The sequence below is a fragment of the Salvelinus fontinalis genome, chromosome 8 (assembly GCF_029448725.1).
Source record: "Salvelinus fontinalis isolate EN_2023a chromosome 8, ASM2944872v1, whole genome shotgun sequence".
Classification (NCBI taxonomy): domain Eukaryota; kingdom Metazoa; phylum Chordata; class Actinopteri; order Salmoniformes; family Salmonidae; genus Salvelinus; species Salvelinus fontinalis.
The window spans coordinates 1,773,672-1,792,080 of NC_074672.1; the positions used below are offsets into that span (position 1 = coordinate 1,773,672).

The window sequence follows — 18,409 nt, forward strand, 5'->3', positions numbered from 1 at the left end:
AATGACACCACAAAAACATAATTAAACTCCCCAAATACATTGTGGACGACTGTCAAAAGTTGAACACTGTTTTATTCATTATAAATCAATGCATTTTATATAAAAAAGGCAAAGGGATCTGAAATGAAACCATTGTAAATGTAAACCTCACAAGAAGGGCACCACCTGACCTAGTTACAGACACTCAATGAGCCAATACACCTGGTCAACGATTCACTGTCACCAAAAGGCCTGGGCTATGTCCAAGTTCATTCAACAGTTGTGAATGGTTTAGAACCGAGTGTTGCAGACATAAATGCATGAGAGCATTACAAGCATGGCGACTAGGAGGACTATTGTGTTTTGTGCACTTAACACAACGGTCACTAGCAGCCAACACACATTCTTGACATGCTCACAAAACTAGAGTGAATAGCTGTCCAATGGTGTAAGATTGTTGAAAACTTGGTAAGGTAAACGAGACAAAAGCTTTGTGTAACGCCCCAACGTGACAGTCCTGAATGTAGCCCAGGTACAGCCACCTTCTGTTTGCACAAGACCAGGGCCAACCCGTAACACCTACCTACTCTAGGGTGTTCACAGATCTGAAAGAAATAGATGTGAAAGCTATAGGCATAAGTCCACAGGCCAAAACCATATCGCTTAGATGCGTCCAGTCATTTGGGATCTGTGAACACTAAAAGGGACAGGGGCTAGGGACCAAAATGGAACCAAGCCCTGGTTGTTAGTTAGAATAAGCTAAAACACTACTGCAGTCTAGAGCACTCAATGAGCAGAAGAGAGCATAAAAGAGTGGGATCGTTTTCGAAGAAATCAACTTGACATTTGAAAGGACTTATTGGTACAGTGCATTCAGACCGTCACTTATTCCACATTTCGTTACAGCCTTATTTTTATAAAATAATTCAATTGTCGTCCCCCCAAGCTAAACACAATACCCCAAAATGACAAAGAAAAAACAGACATTTTTGCTAATTTATAAAAATAAAACTGAAGTATAAAATTTACATAAGTATTCCGACCCTTTACTCAGTACTTTGTTGAAGCACCTTCACTGCAGATCTTCTCATGCTCTGTCAGGTTGGATGGGGAGAGTTGCCGCACAGCTATTTTCAGGTCTCTCCAGAGATGTTTGATCGGTTTCAAGTCCAGGCTCTGGCTGGGCCACTCAAGGACATTCAGAGCCTTGTCCCAAAGCAACTCCTGCGTTGTCGTGGTTGTGTGCTTAGGGTCATTGTCCTGTTGGAAGGTGAACCTTCAACCCAATCTGAGGTTCTGAGCGCTCTGGAGCAGGTTTTCATCAAGGATCCCTCTGTACTTTGCTCTGTTCATATTCTGTCTGGTCACTCTACCATAAAGACCTGATTTGTGGCATGCTGCAGAGATGGTTGTCCTTCTGGAAGGATTCTCCCATCTCCACAGAGGATCTTTAGAGCTCTGTCAGAGTGACCATTGGGTTCTTGGTCACCTCCCTGACCAAGGCCCTTCTCCCCCAAGTGTTCAGTTTGGCATGGCGGCCAGCTCTAGAAAGTCTTGGTGGTTCCAAACTTGTTCCATTTAAGAATGATGCAGGCCACTGTTGTTGGGGACCTTCAATGCTGCAAACATTTTTTGGTACCCTTTACCAGATCTGTGCCGACAATCCTGTCTCGGAGCTCTAGAGACAATTCCTTCGAACTCGTGGCTTAGTGTTTGCTCTGACATGCACTGTCAACTGTGGGACCTTATATAGACAGGTGTGTGCCTTACCAAATCATGACCAATCAATTGAATTTACCACAGGTGGACTCCAATCAAGTTGTAGAAACATCTCAATGATCAATGGAAACAGGACGCACCTGAGCTCAATTTAGAGTCTCATAGCAAAGGGTCTGAATACTTATGTAAATAAGGCATTTGTTTATTTGTAATCAAATTGCTAAAATTTCTACAACGTTTTTTGCTTTGTCATTAAGAGGACAAAAATTAACTTAATCCATTTTAGGATAAGGCAAAATGTAACAAAATGTGGAAAAAGTGAAGGGGTCTGAATAGTTTCCAAATGCACTGTATATACCTTAAACACTTTTTAATTTAGATAAATAAAATAAAAATTCTAGGAAGTAATTGGTATTGTCACTGTCAAATAAATGTTTAGTCTTAGGACATTATGCACGCTCGAGTACGACCACATCTTTGAACAAATCATGGTTGGCCATCACAACTACAGGCAATAGATAGATAGGCCAAGAACAGAACCCTTTAAATAGTCCACATTTCATGCAATTAAAATTAAAATCAAGTTGATTTCACTGACCCCAAAAGGTAAAGCTCAGGATCTGGTAATAAGGTGTTATTTGCGGACAACTAGATTTCCCTTAATGTAATATGAGAATTTAATTAGGCCTGCGTCTTTGGGTGAGAGGTCAAATCACCAGTGTTTCCAGGTCAATGTAAGCTGTAAAAATATGAGACTTGGGAAGGTGTATGGCTTTCTGGCACCTGGCTTTTAAAGCAAACTTATATACTGAGCTTTCTTTGTGAGTTTAGGGAGGGTGGGGAAAGATTAAAATGGACCACATGTCCAAATGACCAAAAACACACATTCAAGAAAAATAAAATAAAACAAATAACTTAAATAGAAGTGCTAAAACAATAGTTATTTGAGCCCTTTCATTAACCAGAAATAAAGCAGGGTGTAAGCGAATCCCAGCCCACCCCAACAGAAAAGGAGAGAGAGGAATAACAGTAATGGTAATACCAATTTGTCATCCATTGATTCACAGATGTACAGTTCACTTATGTCAGACTACGCCCACCCCAACCTCCCTTCCCAGAATTCTATAGTCCTGTAGTCAGTGCCCCCCCCAGGTCTGTGAGCCCCGTCCGCCCTCTGTTTCAAGTCTGTCTGTGCTGGAGGGAGAGCTCTCATCAGTCTCAGTGCATCCCCTGTCCTCCTCCTCTGCCTTCTTTAACTGCTCTTCCTTTCTCCTGCGCTCCATCTCCCACTCTACAAAGGTGTCAAAGAGGCTTGGCCAGGCCTCGTCCTCGCTGTAGTTGCTCAGGTCCGGCCCGATGGCCTGTGTGAAGTTGAGGAACATGTTCCAGGTGTCCCGCGAGATGCCCCGCACACCTGACGGGTTCTCGCCCAGGAAGTCAAGCCAGTGCTCGAGGATGGCTGGCGTGTCCTGCGTGAAGACCAGGCGCCACAGCGCAATGGCAATGTCACGCTGCAGTGAGCGCTGGCCTTCCTCAGCGTCCAGGCCGAACTGGAAGGTGAAGCGGTACAGCTCCTTGAAGTTCTCCTCGCCCTGCGCCTCCAGCAGCATGAAGGGGAACCGGGAGCAGATGCCCTCGAGACTGTCCGCCTTGATCGCCCTGCATCCGTCTACAAACTCCTTCCTATAGACAGGGCGGAGAAAAACAGGGCTGCGTTATAGACCACAACACAAGGTTATTATAAAAAAAGAAAATGAATCACGAAAAAACTATTTAGACAACTTAAATGAAATAATTAACAACACTGAAACTAAATAAAATCATCATGAATTGTTAAGTTTAATTGTAAACTTTTTTGTTTAGTTTTATTGTAAACTTTGGCACAACAACAAAAAATCGAAAAGGGTTTTCAAGCGATCCAAGCTACAGAATCTGGCTGGTAAATGCTGCCAGAAGATGGTGTTGTTTCAAATAGGTCTACTTAGTGCGTCACTATCACTAGCTAACAGGGGGGGGGGAATTGCCTAAGTTGCTAACTTGATTCTTCTTACATGTACTACTAAAGTTAAAAAGCATTGGATTGGTGTAAGCATGGGCGAGAGTTTGCTTCCCCCATATTTTTTTTGCACCAGTCTTGGCGCTATTCCTTTTGAATCCAAGTCACATTGAGATTGACTTTATAATTTCAACCTAACCTATGACCTAACCGATCACCTTTTGCATTATTGCCTTCTCTGTAGATTTTATATTTATTAAGGATCCCCATTAGCTGCTGCCAAGGCAGGCGTATGTGTGTCTGTCTCTTCACAGTCCTCGCTGTTCTATAAGGAGTACTTTTATCCGTTTATCCTAATTTCCTACTGCTTGCTGTCAGTTACCTGATGTGGAATAGAGTTCCATGAAGCCATGGCACTATGTGGGAACATCCCAAAAAACACAATAACAAAAAATTCTGACACAAATAGTTCTGAGCCTCCACACATGCTTTCTGTCCAACACCAAAACTATAACTGCAACTAAATAATATAAAAACTATAGAAATATTTTGACGAAATAAAACTAGCAAATCAGGTCTGAAAACTAACAAACTAAACTTTAATAGAAATAAAATTAATATAAAAACAAAACTTTAATAACCCTGCTGCAACATAATGTCAATCTTTGAATCAGGCAATAAGCCTTATGGAGAAAAACCTGTCAGTGACAACCTGGGGCAATTTCAAGTCAATAAGCTCAGTTGAGAAACTCTTACCATCACCTAGGCCTCAGCATAAACAAGTCAGGTAAAGTAAGCAAGGAAATAACTGTGCCTTCTTGGTCTCTCAGCTCTTTTTCAGTAAGATAACGTGTAGCAGGCCCGGACACTTTACAGCACAGGGAGAGAAAGGGCAAGATGCCCCATGAGATAAACTTGACCACATCCTGTCACCCTGCCATATTGCACTTCTGTCGCTTCAGCACATGACACCCTGGCCAGATATGTCCTCTGATATGCCTTTCTTCCCCACCCCATTTTATACTGCAGACATTAAATCCGACCTGGTGTGAACAGCAAAGCCACAGTAAAACTTTCAAAGTTTCTGGCTCTAGGTAGCTCAGATGAGAACATTTTGTTCTATGTAAAATGACCGTAATAGGTCCAATTTTCAGACTAGGTACAACGTTACATGACAATTGATGAGAGAAAAATCATCTGAGGGATAGACAATCAGAAAGACACACTGTCCATTCCATACTCATCTCAACAACTCATTACAGAGTGCAGTGTCAGAGCCAGAGACTGATTCTATGTGCCCCCTACCTATCAACTATAAAAGGTGTGAGCTACAGAGCTGCTGAAACGAGTGGGGGGTGGAGTGGGGTGGCCAGCCAGAACAATGTTAATTGAAACACTGCACGGTAACAGGAAACTAGCCTAAAACAGACAGTGCAGGGCAGCAGTAGACATTTTTGAATTTGATCAGAGTTTAGCATCAGCCATTATGAGCTAATATGGTCTCTTTTGGACCAATACTTGACTTGAAGAATCTTCTCAGAACATATTCTCTGAATATCAGGCAACAACACATTGATGTAGTGTTTTCTTTGTCTTATCCCTACCCCTTCACAACCCGTCTCTCACCTTGTAAATTTGCACATGGTGGCCGCCTGAAACTTCCAAGCGAGGACCAGCACACGGAACTCGGCGGGGTCCACGTACAGGTCATTGCAGAACCTCTCCATGCCCTCCTCCAAGATAGACTCCTCCTGCGGGTCCTTGTAGCAGCAGAAAAGCTCCTCGATGCGCAGCAAGGACGGCCCCTCCCGGTCTGCCACCGAGTGCTCCTCATTCCTCAGTTCCCCCATCATAGCCGATGTGGGGATCACCGTGGTCTCCACGGTAACCTCCAAGGCATTCTTGGTGCCATTGAACATGAGCTCACTGGAGGCCTTCCTGCTCAGGGCGCTGGGCTCGTCCTTGTGCCCTCCTCCCCCACTGCCTCCCGTGCCCCCGCATTTCTTGTGGTGGGACTTGGACCCAGGCTCCTTGTCGCCACTCTTGCTGCCGAGCGAGGACGATGGGTTCTTACACTTGGTGACACACTGGCCCATGTCGCTCTCTTTGGTCCTCACGGTCTGTCCTCCCCTCCTTCAGGCCCTGCCTGCCCCACCTAGACGCCTCTGCTCTGGCCTGGTGAGATGTCTCAACATGCCCTTGGGCCCTGAGATGGAGTAGGAGTCCAACACAGTCACACAGAGTCAGCAATAAAAGTGACAATGAATCACTGGATCAACAAAGCTGCGAGTCACGAAGGGTCAAAAGCCACAACACTGAGGTAATAATTACTAGAGAAAATGACCACTAAATGCTAAAGTTAGAAAAACATATGAAGTTCATACAGTAGGCTACATCACCACCAACGAAGAAAGGTGGAGTGCCTGGCAGCTTTTTGAAGCCTGGCCCTGGTACCATAGAAGCTGGTACTGTACCATGGAGAGGAGGGGGGGTCCAAATCAAACTGAAGGGCTGTATAAGTACGAAACACTTATAGAGAGGAGCCTTATACAGCATGGGTTATCATCGAAACACAGACTAAAATACTTAGAGACAACAAGATGTTTTAACCATAGAAACCACAAGATAAAACAATTAGAAGTGGTCCGGCTCATACATACTACTAGCCTACACAATACCCTACAAGAATAGTTCGGAGATAGAGCAAGAAATGGGTTGGTGCTGATAAATACTTACAGACACTTCCTCAGAATGCATTGACAACTCTAGATGAAGGTGTCATCTTTTTCTGCTCCATTGTAGTGACCTTGACATCCGCAACGCTGAATGACATACACCATCTTGTCACCATAAGCATAATGTCATACAGGGGTGTTGTTCTCCCACGTGTAGATTCAGTTTGTTTACTTGCTGTGAATTTGTAATTTGAGATCGAGAAAGCAGTCAGTTACTACGTAGAAGGGTATTCCGACAGCAAACTATAGCAACAAATATGCCCAAGCCTTCTCCTTTGTGGGAGCTTTTAATTATATACATTTGAAATATTCTGTGACTCATGAGAAATTCATGATAGCTTCCAGCTGTCGCAAGATTCATAAGCCACCTAGCAATTTCTCATGATTTGACGATGACACATTTAGCTACTAGAGAACCGCCCCTGATCACATTTAGCTATTGAAACTATTCATGAGGAATGGAACTTCCGATCTAGTTCCCCGTGGACATTTACAGGTAAAACACCTCCTGTAAAGCTTGCAGTGCTTTTAATTATGTTCACCCCATTCTATTATGGCAAATGGAGATGATTGTTTTAGCTAGCTGAATAGGAACACATCTACCATTTCAATACTGAGGGGAATATCTAGTTAACATAGCTATCTACGTAACTATTTAGTTAGCAACCCATTTATCAAAATAACACTGCCAGAAAGAATCTAAACTAGCTAGTCTAGCTAACGTTAACTCATCTGAACACGGCGTTGGCTAGTTGCGTCTTTTAGTTTGACCAAGTAACAACATGCTGCCATAATCAACATGACTGTCTAAGAACTTCAGTAGCTGAATTCCATGACAAAATATAGCTTCGTTCGTGGCTTGCTATACTTCGCCGCCATCATACAATAGGTAGTGGCTGTCTAACTAGCACGTCATCATGTAGCTAGAGCGCTAACTTTACAGAACGTTAGATAGCTAGCATGCCATAGCTATAAACTTGTTTAGATTGTTGTTCACTAACGTACCTTTTAAAAATAAATGATTGTCTGGAAAATCGCGTACATCACTCCAATAACATTAGCTAGTAAAACAAAACGTTAGCTTGCTAGCTTAGGACACGACACAAACAAACATCCCCACATAGCTAAAAAGCTAGTTAACGTTAGCTAGTCAGCATCATAAACAAAACCGAGTGTTTCAGTTGACTTTTGCCTGATAAGAACGCACCTGGTTTGCAAACAACCGCCCTAAACGACTGACTTCTACTTTAAATTGACTGCTAAATCAAACAACTCAGATGAACCAGTACGAAAGGCTTACAGATTCTTTGTGTTTCGCCCTTATGTGGATATTAAGGGAATTTTCCCTGCATCACTTCCTCCCCGCAGAGCACCCCACCAGCGAGACATCTAGAAAGCTATAATAACCACTGATCTACAATGGATAAGGATGGGCTCCCCTGTTTAAATTAAGTTAAACATTGAAGTGGCTGGCAAAAATTCAAACGAACAGTAATCAACATTATGTAATATTAGGTGAAATCTTCCTCTTTGGGGTTGAACTTACATTTGGACTTTTGAGCTCCCGAGTGGCGCAGCGGTCTAAGACACTACATGTTTGTGATAGAGGCGTCACTACAGACCCTGGTTCGATTCCAGGCTGTATCACAACCGGCCGTGATTGAGAGTCCCATAGGGCGGCGCACAATTGGCCCAACGTCGTCCGGGTTTGGCCGTAATTGTAAATAAGAATGTGTACTTGCCTAGTCAAATAAAGGTTAAATAAAAAATGAAATTGTTTCGTAGCGACTTTGCGACACACTGATTGCTGCGAACGCGTTAATCAATTACGTCAGTGTAATCGTCATCTCTATGCGACATGTTGACTAAAACGCTCATAGCATAGCAGGTAGGTCAAGTAATTCATAATACGACTATTTTGCAAGTCAGCATTAGGAATTAATGTTATTGTAATGTTGACATACACCGTTAGATATTCCTGTCCTAGATTACATTAAAGATAAGCATGTCATCATTAGCCAGGTATATTGGCTTGTCACCCTGCTAACTCTTTTTAAATGTATTTTTTTAATGTAGAAAAACCAGTATGCATACAAGAAGTATACAAATAGATAAGGATAACATATGCTAGGGGGTACAACAAATGACATATTATACAAAAACATTAAAAGAAACACACATATTGATTGTTTTAATAGCTTTCTTCTTAGAAGAATGTTGAATAGTCTGCTCGAATGTACTGCTCGAATTCCTTACAGAAAACACTGAAGTGTTTTTTTATTAGATATTAGTGAATTTACATTTATGAATATGACATTTTTCCATTAGCACAATTAGATTTGAGGTAAAATAGTTTTTATTTATCCTTATTATGGTTAAGGAAACCGAGCAGCACATTCTCCTATAAAAAAGTCACCCTGCTTGCTCACGTTAGCCCATGTTCATCAGCGTGATGCAGACCCCAGTGAGCTAATCAAAATTAAATCGACTCTGAAAATCAGTTAATTTAATTCTAGTGTACATACGATCAATGTCACCAGGGATGGGCTGTATGTGAAGGACTGTACTAAGCTGATAGCTATCTAGTGATTCTAGTCCCTGCTACAATGAAAATAAAAATTTTCCGATGTTATATTGCCACCTAGTGGTTTATTTAAACATGCGCGTACATGTATTATTTTCCCACACTTTCCTGCAGTAAACCTACTTCTGTTTTAGTAATAATTCAAAGCAGTTAACCCACGGCCATATATATTTATTTTCAACTATCCAATGATGTTTGATCAGTGGTTATATCATTTCAAACAGGGTCCCAGTCTGACTCCCTGCATCTATTCTTTATATCCCCTGCTTTGTGTTGTTTTTAGACCAAATGATGTCAGCCACACGTAATCAGGTCCTGTCACTGTATATGAGGGTATTTCGGATCGCCCGGGGCTGGCAGTCCACACTCCCACAAGAGACTGAGAGCGAGAGACTGTACATTGTCCAGGAGGCCCAGACCCTCTTCAGACAGAACCAACAGGTAAAGATAGTAGGGATGGGCATTTGACATTATTTGACTGTTCGCATATTTTTTTTTCAAGTACTCGAATGGGAAAAGCCTTTTTGGGGAACGACCAATAATTGTCCAAGACCATATATCAGGCCGATATAGGCCTTTTCTAGTCCATCCCATTCTATCGGCTATGCCGATAGTCCCTTTACATAGCAAAACTGCTGCTATGCCAGCCACTTCTGGCATAGCAGCACTGCACAATGCTGAGGAATGTCTAGCTGGGAAAATCAGCAGTAGTAGTAAGCTTGCTCATTCTCCAACAGAAAGGTGCACTGTTGAGAAATTGATTCATTGAGACAGTGACCAAAATCAAACTCCTGTTGTAAATATTAGTTTAGTAAATTCACTAACAATAAGTCTTTGGGAAGAGATTTTCGATGTACCCATTCCATGGCACATGGTTTATGAATTGATACGCAAAACAACGCCGGATTCAAAACTTCGAATTTTTCAATATAAATTACTGTACAAAATTCTTGCAACTAATAGAATGTTATATATATGGGGTATACAATCTTCCCAGCTCTGCAGATTCTGTTGTGAGGAGGCAGAGTCATTAGATCATTTATTTTGGTATTGTCCATATGTAGCTCGTTTTTGGTCACAGGTCCAGGAATGGCTGAAGAATTGCAACATTTGCCTAAAACTAACGCTACAGATAGCAATACTGGGGGATTTGAAAAGCCATAGTCAATCAATCAATAATATAATAATTATTTTGGCAAAGATGTTTATTTTTAATTTACAATCTGTAGAAGCTATGAGAATAGGAAGGTTCAGGTCTTTTGTGAAGCATCACAGCACAGTTGAGAAATGTATGGCAAATAGAAATCCGAAATGGATGATGTTGGAAGATAGATGGGAGGGGTTGGGTGGAGCTGAAGGGTGGGACTAATAACAAGATAAACAATATAGGGCATACGGGATCTGTGAAATGTGTATAGGTGCGGAGCTTTTGTGAAAGAGCACAGTTACAAGTGGAAATAAAATTGGATGGACAACAGAAATAGAGGAAGGACTAAGAACAAATAAGAGAGAACTATTGTAAAGTGGACTGTGTCTGTAAGATAGGTATAAGATGTAGAAATTGAAGGTAAAAGCAGAAGTGTTTATAAGTTTACTCCAATTGGGGGATTGGTGGTAGGGTCGCGGGGAATAATAATAAAGGCATATTCTTTAAAAAAGTATGTATGTCTATATAGGTATGTGTATGTATATATGTGTATATGTATGCATACGTGTATGGATATATATATTTACCCAAAAAAATATGGGGGAATGGAAATGATGCAGACAATTACATTGGAAGCAACATTCTTTCCGCAATACTAAGCTGATCAACCCCTAAAAAAATAATAAAAAATAAAAAATAAAAAAACAATAAGTCTTGTGTCAACGTGCCCAGACATGCATGCATTAAGCAAGCAAGCAAGCTAGCTAGCTAAGCAGATAAATATGACTTTCAGTGGTGGAAAAAGTACCCAATTGTCATACTTGAGTTAAAGTAAAGATACTTTTATAGAAAATGACTCAAGTTAGTCACCCAGTAAAATACTACTTCAGTAAAAGTCTAAAAGTATTTGTTTTTAAATGTACTTGAGTATCAAAAGTAAATGTAATTGCTAAAATATACTTAAGTATCAAAAGTAGAAATCATTTCAAATTCCTTATATTAAGCAAACCAGAGAGCACAATTTTCTTGTTTTTTAAATTCATGGATAGCCAGGGGCACACTCCAACACTCAGACATAATTGACAAAGGAAGCATATCAAACTTTATTTGTCACATGTGCCGAAGACAACAAGTGTAGACTTTAGCGTGAAATGCTTACTTACAAGCCCTTAACCAACAGTGCAGTTCAAGAAGATTTAAGAAAATAAACTCAGCAAAAAAAGAAACGTCCTCTCACTGTTAACTGCGTTTATTTTCAGCAAAGTTAACATGTGTAAATATTTGTATGAACATAACAAGATTCAACAACTGAGACATAAACTGAACAAGTTCCACAGACATGTGACTAACAGAAATTGAATAATGTGTCCCTGAACAAAGGCGGGGTCAAATTCAAAATGAAGTTAATATATGGTGTGGCCCCAGTTGCATTAAGTACTGCAGTGCATCTCCTCCTCATGGACTGCACCAGATTTGCCAGTTCTTGGTGTGAGATGTTACCCCACTCTTCCACCAAGGCACCTGCAAGTTCCAGGACATTTCTGGGGGGAATGGCCCTAGACCTCACCCCCTGATCCAACAGGTCCCAGACGTGCTCAATGGAATTGAGATCCGGTCTCTTCGCTGGCCATGGCAGAACATTGACATTCCTGTCTTGCAGGAAATCACGCACAGAACAAGCAGTATGGCTGGTGGCATTGTCATACTGGAGGGTCATGTCAGGATGAGCCTGCAGGAAGGGTACCACATGAGGGAGGAGGATGTCTTCCCGGTAACGCACAGCGTTGATATTGCCTGAAATGACAACAAGCTCAGTCCAATGATGCTGTGACACACCGCCCCAGACCACCCTCCACCTCCAAATCGATCCCGTTCCAGAGTACAGGCCTCGGTGTAACGCTCATTCCTTTGACGATAAACGTGAATCCGACAATCACCCCTGGTGAGACAAAACCGCGACTCGTCAGTGAAGAGCACTTTTTGCCAGTCCTGTCTGGTGCAGCGACGGTGGGTTTGTGCCCATAGGCGACGTTGTTGCCTGTGATGTCTGGTGAGGACCTGCCAACAGGCCTACAAGCTCTCAGTTCAGCCTCTCTCAGCCTATTGCGGACAGTCTGAACACTGATGGAGGGATTGTGCGTTCCTGGTGTAACCCGGGCAGTTAGTTGCCATCCTGTACGTGTCCCGCAGGTGTGATGTTCGGATGTTCCGACCCTGTGCAGGTGGTGTTACACTTGGTATGCCACTGCGAGGACGATTAGCTGTCTGTTCTGTCTCCCTTTAGCGCTGTCTTAGTTGTCTCACAGTACGGACATTGCAACTTATTGCCCTGGCCACATCTGCAGCACTCATGCCTCCTTGCAGCATGCCTAAGGCCTGTTCACGCAGATGAGCAGGGACCCTGGGCATCTTTCTTTTGGTGTTTTTCAGAGTCAGTAGAAAGGCCTCTTAGTGTCCTAAGTTTTCATAACTGTGACCTTAATTGCCTACCGTCTGTAAACTGTTAGTGTCTTAACGACCGATCCACAGGTGCATGTTCATTAATTGTTTATGGTTCATTGAACAAGCCACAGGAAACAGTGTTTAAACACTTTTCAATGAAGATCTGTGAAGTTATTTTGGATTTTTACAAATTATCTTTGAAAGACAGGGTCCTGAAAAAGGGACGTTTTTTGGGGGGAGTTTATTTACCAAGTAGACTGAAATAAAAAGTAATAATAACAATAACAAGGCTTTATACAGGGGACATCGGTACTGAGTCAGTGTGTGGGGGTACAGGTTAGTTGAGGTAATTTGTACATGTATGTGGGGGTGAAGTGACTACATAGATAATGAACAGCGAGTAGCAGCAATGTACAAAAGGATGGGGGGGTGTCAATGTAAATAGTCCGGTAGCAATTTTATTAGTTGTTCAGCAGTCTTATGGCTTGGGGGTAGAAGCTGTTAAGGAGCCTTTTGGACCTAGATTTGGTGCTTCGGTACTGCTTGCCGTGCGGTAGCAGAGAGAACAGTCTATAACTTGGGTGACTGGAGTCTAACAACTTTATGGGTTTTCCTCTGACACCATAAACTGTCAAAATGAAGTCGCACACTCCATGTATAAACTCCCAGCAATTGAATGGGTATTTACCACTGTTTCGGCATCACTGTGCCTTCCTCAGGGTGATGTCATGAATACTTGAACCAGGTTATGTAGACAAACAGTGCAATTAGTTAGTACAAACCAATGACAATAGTGAGGTGTGTGTCATAATGATTAAGTTAATTCAAATTAATTAATGAAACTTAAATAGTATATGGCATATTAAATCTATTACGCTATTTGTTATCAGATAGAAACATAATGGAATATTGTACAACATATTCGCATCAACATACATTGTTTCATTAAATTTCACATACTTTTGTATTTAATTTCATATTTGTTACATGTATAATGAGCATTATCAAACAGGGGGAACATATTAGGTGTACGCTAATAAGCTTTTGAAAGAATATATACATTTATAATACTTGTTCATAAAGGAAAAATGTTGTTCATAAGAAGGGCCTGAGATCAAAGTCACCGCCTATTTTGTAGAGGTCCTGGATGGCAGGAAGCTTGGCCCCAGTGATGTACTGGGCCGTTCGCACTACCCTCTGTAGCGCCTTACGGTCAGATGCCGAGCAGTTGCCATACCAGGCAGTGATGCACTGGTCAGGATACTCTCGATGGTGCAGCTGTAGAACCTTTTGAGGATCTGAGGACCCATGCCAAATCTTTTCAGTCTCCTGAGGGGGAAAAAGTTTTGTCGTGCCCTCTTCACGACTGTCTTGGTATTTTTGAACCATGATAGTTTGTTGGTGATGTGGACACCAAGGAACTTGAAACTCTCGACCCACTCCACTACAGCACTGTCAATGTTAATAGGGGGCCTGTTCAGCCCGTCTTTTCCTTGAGTCCACGATCAGCTCCTTTGTCTTGCTCACATTGAGGGAAGTTGTTGTCCTGGCACCACACTGCCAGTTCTCTGACCTCCTCCCTATAGGATGTCTCATCGTTGTCAGTGATCAGGTCTACCACTGTTGTGTCGTCAGCAAACTTAATGATGGTGTTGGAGTCATGTTTGAACAGGGAATATAGGAGGGGACTAAGTACAAACCCCTGAGGGGTCCCGGTGTTAAGGATCAGCGTGGCAGACATGTTGTTGCCTACTCTTTCTACCTTGGGGTGGCAAGTCAGGAAGTCCAGGATCCAGTTGCAGAGGGGGGTGTTTAGTCCCAGAGTTGTTAGCTTAGTGATGAGCTTCGTGGGCACTATGGTGTTGAACACTGAGCTGTAGTCAATGAACAGCATTCTCACATAGGTGTTCTGTTTGTCCAGGTGAGAAAGGGCAGTGTGGAGTGCGATTGAGATTGCATCATCTGTGGCTCTGTCAAGGCTGTTTGCCAATTGGAGTGGGTCTTGGGTGTCCGGGAGGATGCTGTTGATGTGAGTCATGATCAGCCTTTCAAAGCACTTCTTGGCTACCGATGGGAGTGCCACAGGGCGGTAATCATTTAGGCAGTTTACCTTCGCTCCCTTGGGCACAGGCACTATGGTGGTTTGTTTGAAACATGTAGGTATTACAGACTCGATCAGGGAAAGGTTGAAAATGTAATTGAAGACACTTGACAGCGCATGCTTTGAGTACACGTCCTGGTAATCCATCTGGCCCAGCGGCTTTGTGAATGTTGACCTGTTTAAAGTTTTTGTTCACATCGGCTACTGAGAGCATTATCACACAGTCATCCAGAACAGCATGTGTGTTCAGTGAGTCTGCCAGATCAGAGGCAGTAGGGATGACCAGGGATGTTCTCTTCATAAGTGTGTGAATGGACCATTTTCCTGTCCTGCTATGCATTCAAAATGTAATGAGTACTTTTGGGTGTCAGGGAAAATGTATGGAGTAAAAAGTACAGTCTTTTCTTTAGGAATGTAGTAAAGTAAAAGTTGTCAAAAATATAAATATTAAAGTACAGATACCCCCAAAAACTTAAGTAAAAATACTTTAAAGTACTACTTAAGTACTTTACACCACTGGTGACCTGTTAGCAAAGATTACGATAACTAACCCTTTTATCTGTAGAGTTAGCTAGCTAGCTATATTGGCTACTGTGCTAGCTAGCTGGCGAGATAAACATTGTGCTAAGATATCAGATAGCCAATGCAAGCCAAAAGCCTTTCATTTATTAGAGCGCAACAGGGTTGTCTGAGTCTGCAACATCTGTATTCTACTGCCTTGGATACAGCATCTGTATCGTCAAGCCTTGGATTATGTTAGCTAACGTTAGCTGGTTATCATTTTGAACATGCTCCATTTTCGGCAACAAGCCATCTGACTTGCGGTGTAACTTTAACTATTTACTGGTGTGTTTATCTGGCCAGGCGCAATCATATCCGTAAATTGACCGTTGTTAGTTGGATTAGATGATTGTCATAATAGTGAAATGAAGTGTTTTTAAAATGCCTAAATAAAGGTTGACAATAGGTATAGATACCTAAGAATATTCCTGCATGTTTATAGACCAAAACAATATGTAGATCATCGCGTCCACAGTTTTTATGTGAGTGAAGTCAAACATATATAAAAAAAAAATCACAACCGCTGTGATGGAAACAGGAAGTTACGGTACAGTTTTGTAAATGTTGACAGATTATTTGTTTATTTGACATGGATCTTTTTGAGTCGGTAAAATGTGTTATGCAAGAAATGGCAGTGGAAAGGCCATTATTAGCAAATATTGATAAATGACTTGGAGTCACGTGATGATATGGTGTGTTGCCCTCCCACTATGACTCGGGAACCATGCAGTTTATTGGGCTACAGATGAAAAAAATAAGTATACTGAACAAAAATATAAACGCAACAATTTCAATGAGTTACAGTTCATATTTGAAATCAGTCAATTTAAAATGGACTTCACAGAAGTTGCAGGGGCGCAACCATGGGTCTGAGAGGACATAGGCCCACCCACTTGGGAGCCGGGCCCAGCCAATCAGAATTAGTTTTCCCCACAAAAGAGCTTTATTACAGACAGAAATACTCCTCAGTTTCATCAGCTGTCCGGGTTTCTGGTCTCAGACAATCCAACAGGTGAAGAAGTCGGATGTGGAGGTCCTGGGCTGGTGTGGTCTGCGGTTGTGAGGCCGGTTGGACGTACTGCCAAATTCTCTAAAATGACATTGTAGAGTTGGCTTATGGTAGAGAAATTAACATACAATTATGTTAATTAAAGCAACAGCTCTGGTGGACATTCCTCCAGTCAGCATGCCAATTGCACGCTCCCTTAAAACAAACTTGAGACATCTGTGTCATTGTGTTGTGTGTCGAAACTGCACATTTTAGTGGCTGTTTATTGTCCCCACCACAAGGTGCACTTGTGCAATGATCATGCCTTTTAATCAGCTTCTTTCTATGCCACGTGGATGGATTATTTTAGCAAAGGAGAAATGCTCATTAACAGGGAGGTAAACACATTTGTGAGAGAAATAAGCCTTGTGTGTGTGTGGAGGGAACGGTCGGAACGCAATTGAGTGAATGAGACACAGAGGGGAAAGGGAATTTATGGAGAAGAACAGTGTGATGCTTGGCTTGGTATATTTTTTGTGCCCCGCAAATGCACATGTACAAATTGAACACTAGAGTCGAAGCAAATTAACGTTGTCTTCAAGACAAAATGTAACTTGCCGGTTCAGGTAGCCACAAAGCTCATTCCACCAAATCATTTTACAGTATTTGAAAAAAAAATGTGATCTTTGGTTAAAGATCGTGATTTGACGTCCGTTGAGTACTCTATTATTCATGCCTATCCCTAAAGGTTGTCTGGTGTAGCTCAAATTCTTCTTTATCTGTTGTTCTGTGTTTCCCTTTTAGCTGACAGATCATACTGAAATAAAGAAGTGCATAGACGAATGTGAGGCGAGGATAGGAATTGGTAAGTGTCAATGACTGACGTTTTTAATGATTTAATTTAGCAATGTATCTGGATAATTCACACACTGTTCACACTTAAATGCTTTGGTGTGAGAATGTGACATTTTTCCCCACTCTAATTTGCAGGTCTTCATTACAGGAATCCCTATCCAAGACCTGTAAGTGACAGAGATCTAAACCAGAACAAATGTTTCTCTCTCAGGAACTATTGTGTCATTTCACTATTGTCTAATGTAATGGTTTTATTTTGGTTCTTTAATTGCAGCTCTACCTGCCTGTAATGGGACTGGCAACCCAGAAAGGCAGGAAGCTGAAAGCACAGCAACGCATGAGGAAGCAGGCCAAGCCGGTTTACTTACAGTCACATGACGAAGACAGTTGAGACTAGATTAACTCATGTTGCCAAGGACAGGAAGACTGTCACTGGCTGATCTCAGGAGGAGTTGAGTTCATATGACCACAAAGTAATTTATATCCAATGTTCATCAAGCACATTTCAATGTGCACTGAAATATCCAATCCATCATGTCTGTGCAACAGTATACTTTACCAAGTATATTTATGCATGCATTTCCTGACAAAAGCTGTTATGTAAATGTCAGTCTTGTCTGTCCCATAAGATAGTCAGCCCAAAATATCTATGATATTGTTTAGACTGTATTTATTCTTTCAATAAATTGAGTTTTGATAAATACCACTCCTCTGCATTTATGCTTTCAATAAATAGATAAAAAGTCAGATGAAATCTGTCAGGTAGAAAAATACTTAGATTCCTCAGTACTTTTCCAATACTTTTTAGCCAGTAGTTCTGAAGGTAGCGCTCACGAGCCAAAAGTGGTCCCGAAAATGTACTTCACCATCACATCATTGTTCTCTAGCCTCTGTAGCATGCACAAAGAGAATTTAAAAAAAAAACTCTAGTGTTCATGAGCTGTGTACATGCATGGCTTCACCCCACAACCTCATTGGACAATGCAGTGCCAATCGGACCTTGCGTCCCGCTTTAACCTTGCAAGCTCATTGGGCATCATTCTACCTGCAAATCAACATTGTCTGTCATGCTTGGTTCTGGCTAATTCCCTTTGTTGTACAGACTGGTAGAGCAATCAAGCGATTGTGATAATGTAATTTATACAATGGAAAAGTTATAACCTACTTACTGTATGTTTGCATCAAATGACCTATCCTTTAAAGTCATGTAATGATTAGTGCCTTCAGAAAGTATTCTCACCCCTTTACTTTTTTCACATTTTGTTGTGTTACTGCCTGAATTTAAAATGGATTCAATTGAGT

The 18,409-nt window shown here is 41.7% G+C and overlaps 2 protein-coding genes across 9 annotated transcripts; one reads left to right on the forward strand and one right to left on the reverse strand.

Annotated features, from left to right (window-relative positions):
- Positions 1 to 54: 54 nt before the first annotated feature.
- LOC129860359 (DCN1-like protein 3) lies at positions 55 to 8,141 on the reverse strand. Of its 7 annotated transcripts, none has more exons than XM_055930694.1 (3): positions 7,976 to 8,141; positions 5,321 to 6,604; positions 55 to 3,381 (listed from the first exon to the last, which is right to left on the reverse strand). In XM_055930694.1, exons 2-3 carry the CDS (start codon positions 5,788 to 5,790, stop codon positions 2,835 to 2,837), a joined length of 1,017 nt encoding a protein of 338 aa, XP_055786669.1. In that variant the 5' UTR covers positions 5,791 to 6,604; positions 7,976 to 8,141; the 3' UTR covers positions 55 to 2,834. The 7 variants fall into 7 exon arrangements, with proteins under 7 accessions (XP_055786669.1, XP_055786668.1, XP_055786667.1 ...); XM_055930693.1 differs by lacking the exon at positions 7,976 to 8,141 and adding an exon at positions 7,730 to 7,930; XM_055930692.1 differs by lacking the exon at positions 7,976 to 8,141 and adding an exon at positions 7,637 to 7,930.
- lyrm1 (LYR motif containing 1) lies at positions 6,841 to 17,813 on the forward strand. Of its 2 annotated transcripts, none has more exons than XM_055930696.1 (5): positions 6,841 to 6,925; positions 9,297 to 9,454; positions 17,057 to 17,117; positions 17,243 to 17,274; positions 17,382 to 17,813. In XM_055930696.1, the coding sequence occupies exons 2-5, from the start codon at positions 9,302 to 9,304 to the stop codon at positions 17,496 to 17,498; spliced, it is 363 nt and encodes a 120-aa protein (XP_055786671.1). In that variant the 5' UTR covers positions 6,841 to 6,925; positions 9,297 to 9,301; the 3' UTR covers positions 17,499 to 17,813. The 2 variants fall into 2 exon arrangements, with proteins under 2 accessions (XP_055786671.1, XP_055786670.1); XM_055930695.1 differs by lacking the exon at positions 6,841 to 6,925 and adding an exon at positions 8,219 to 8,317.
- The last annotated feature ends 596 nt before the right edge of the window (positions 17,814 to 18,409 follow it).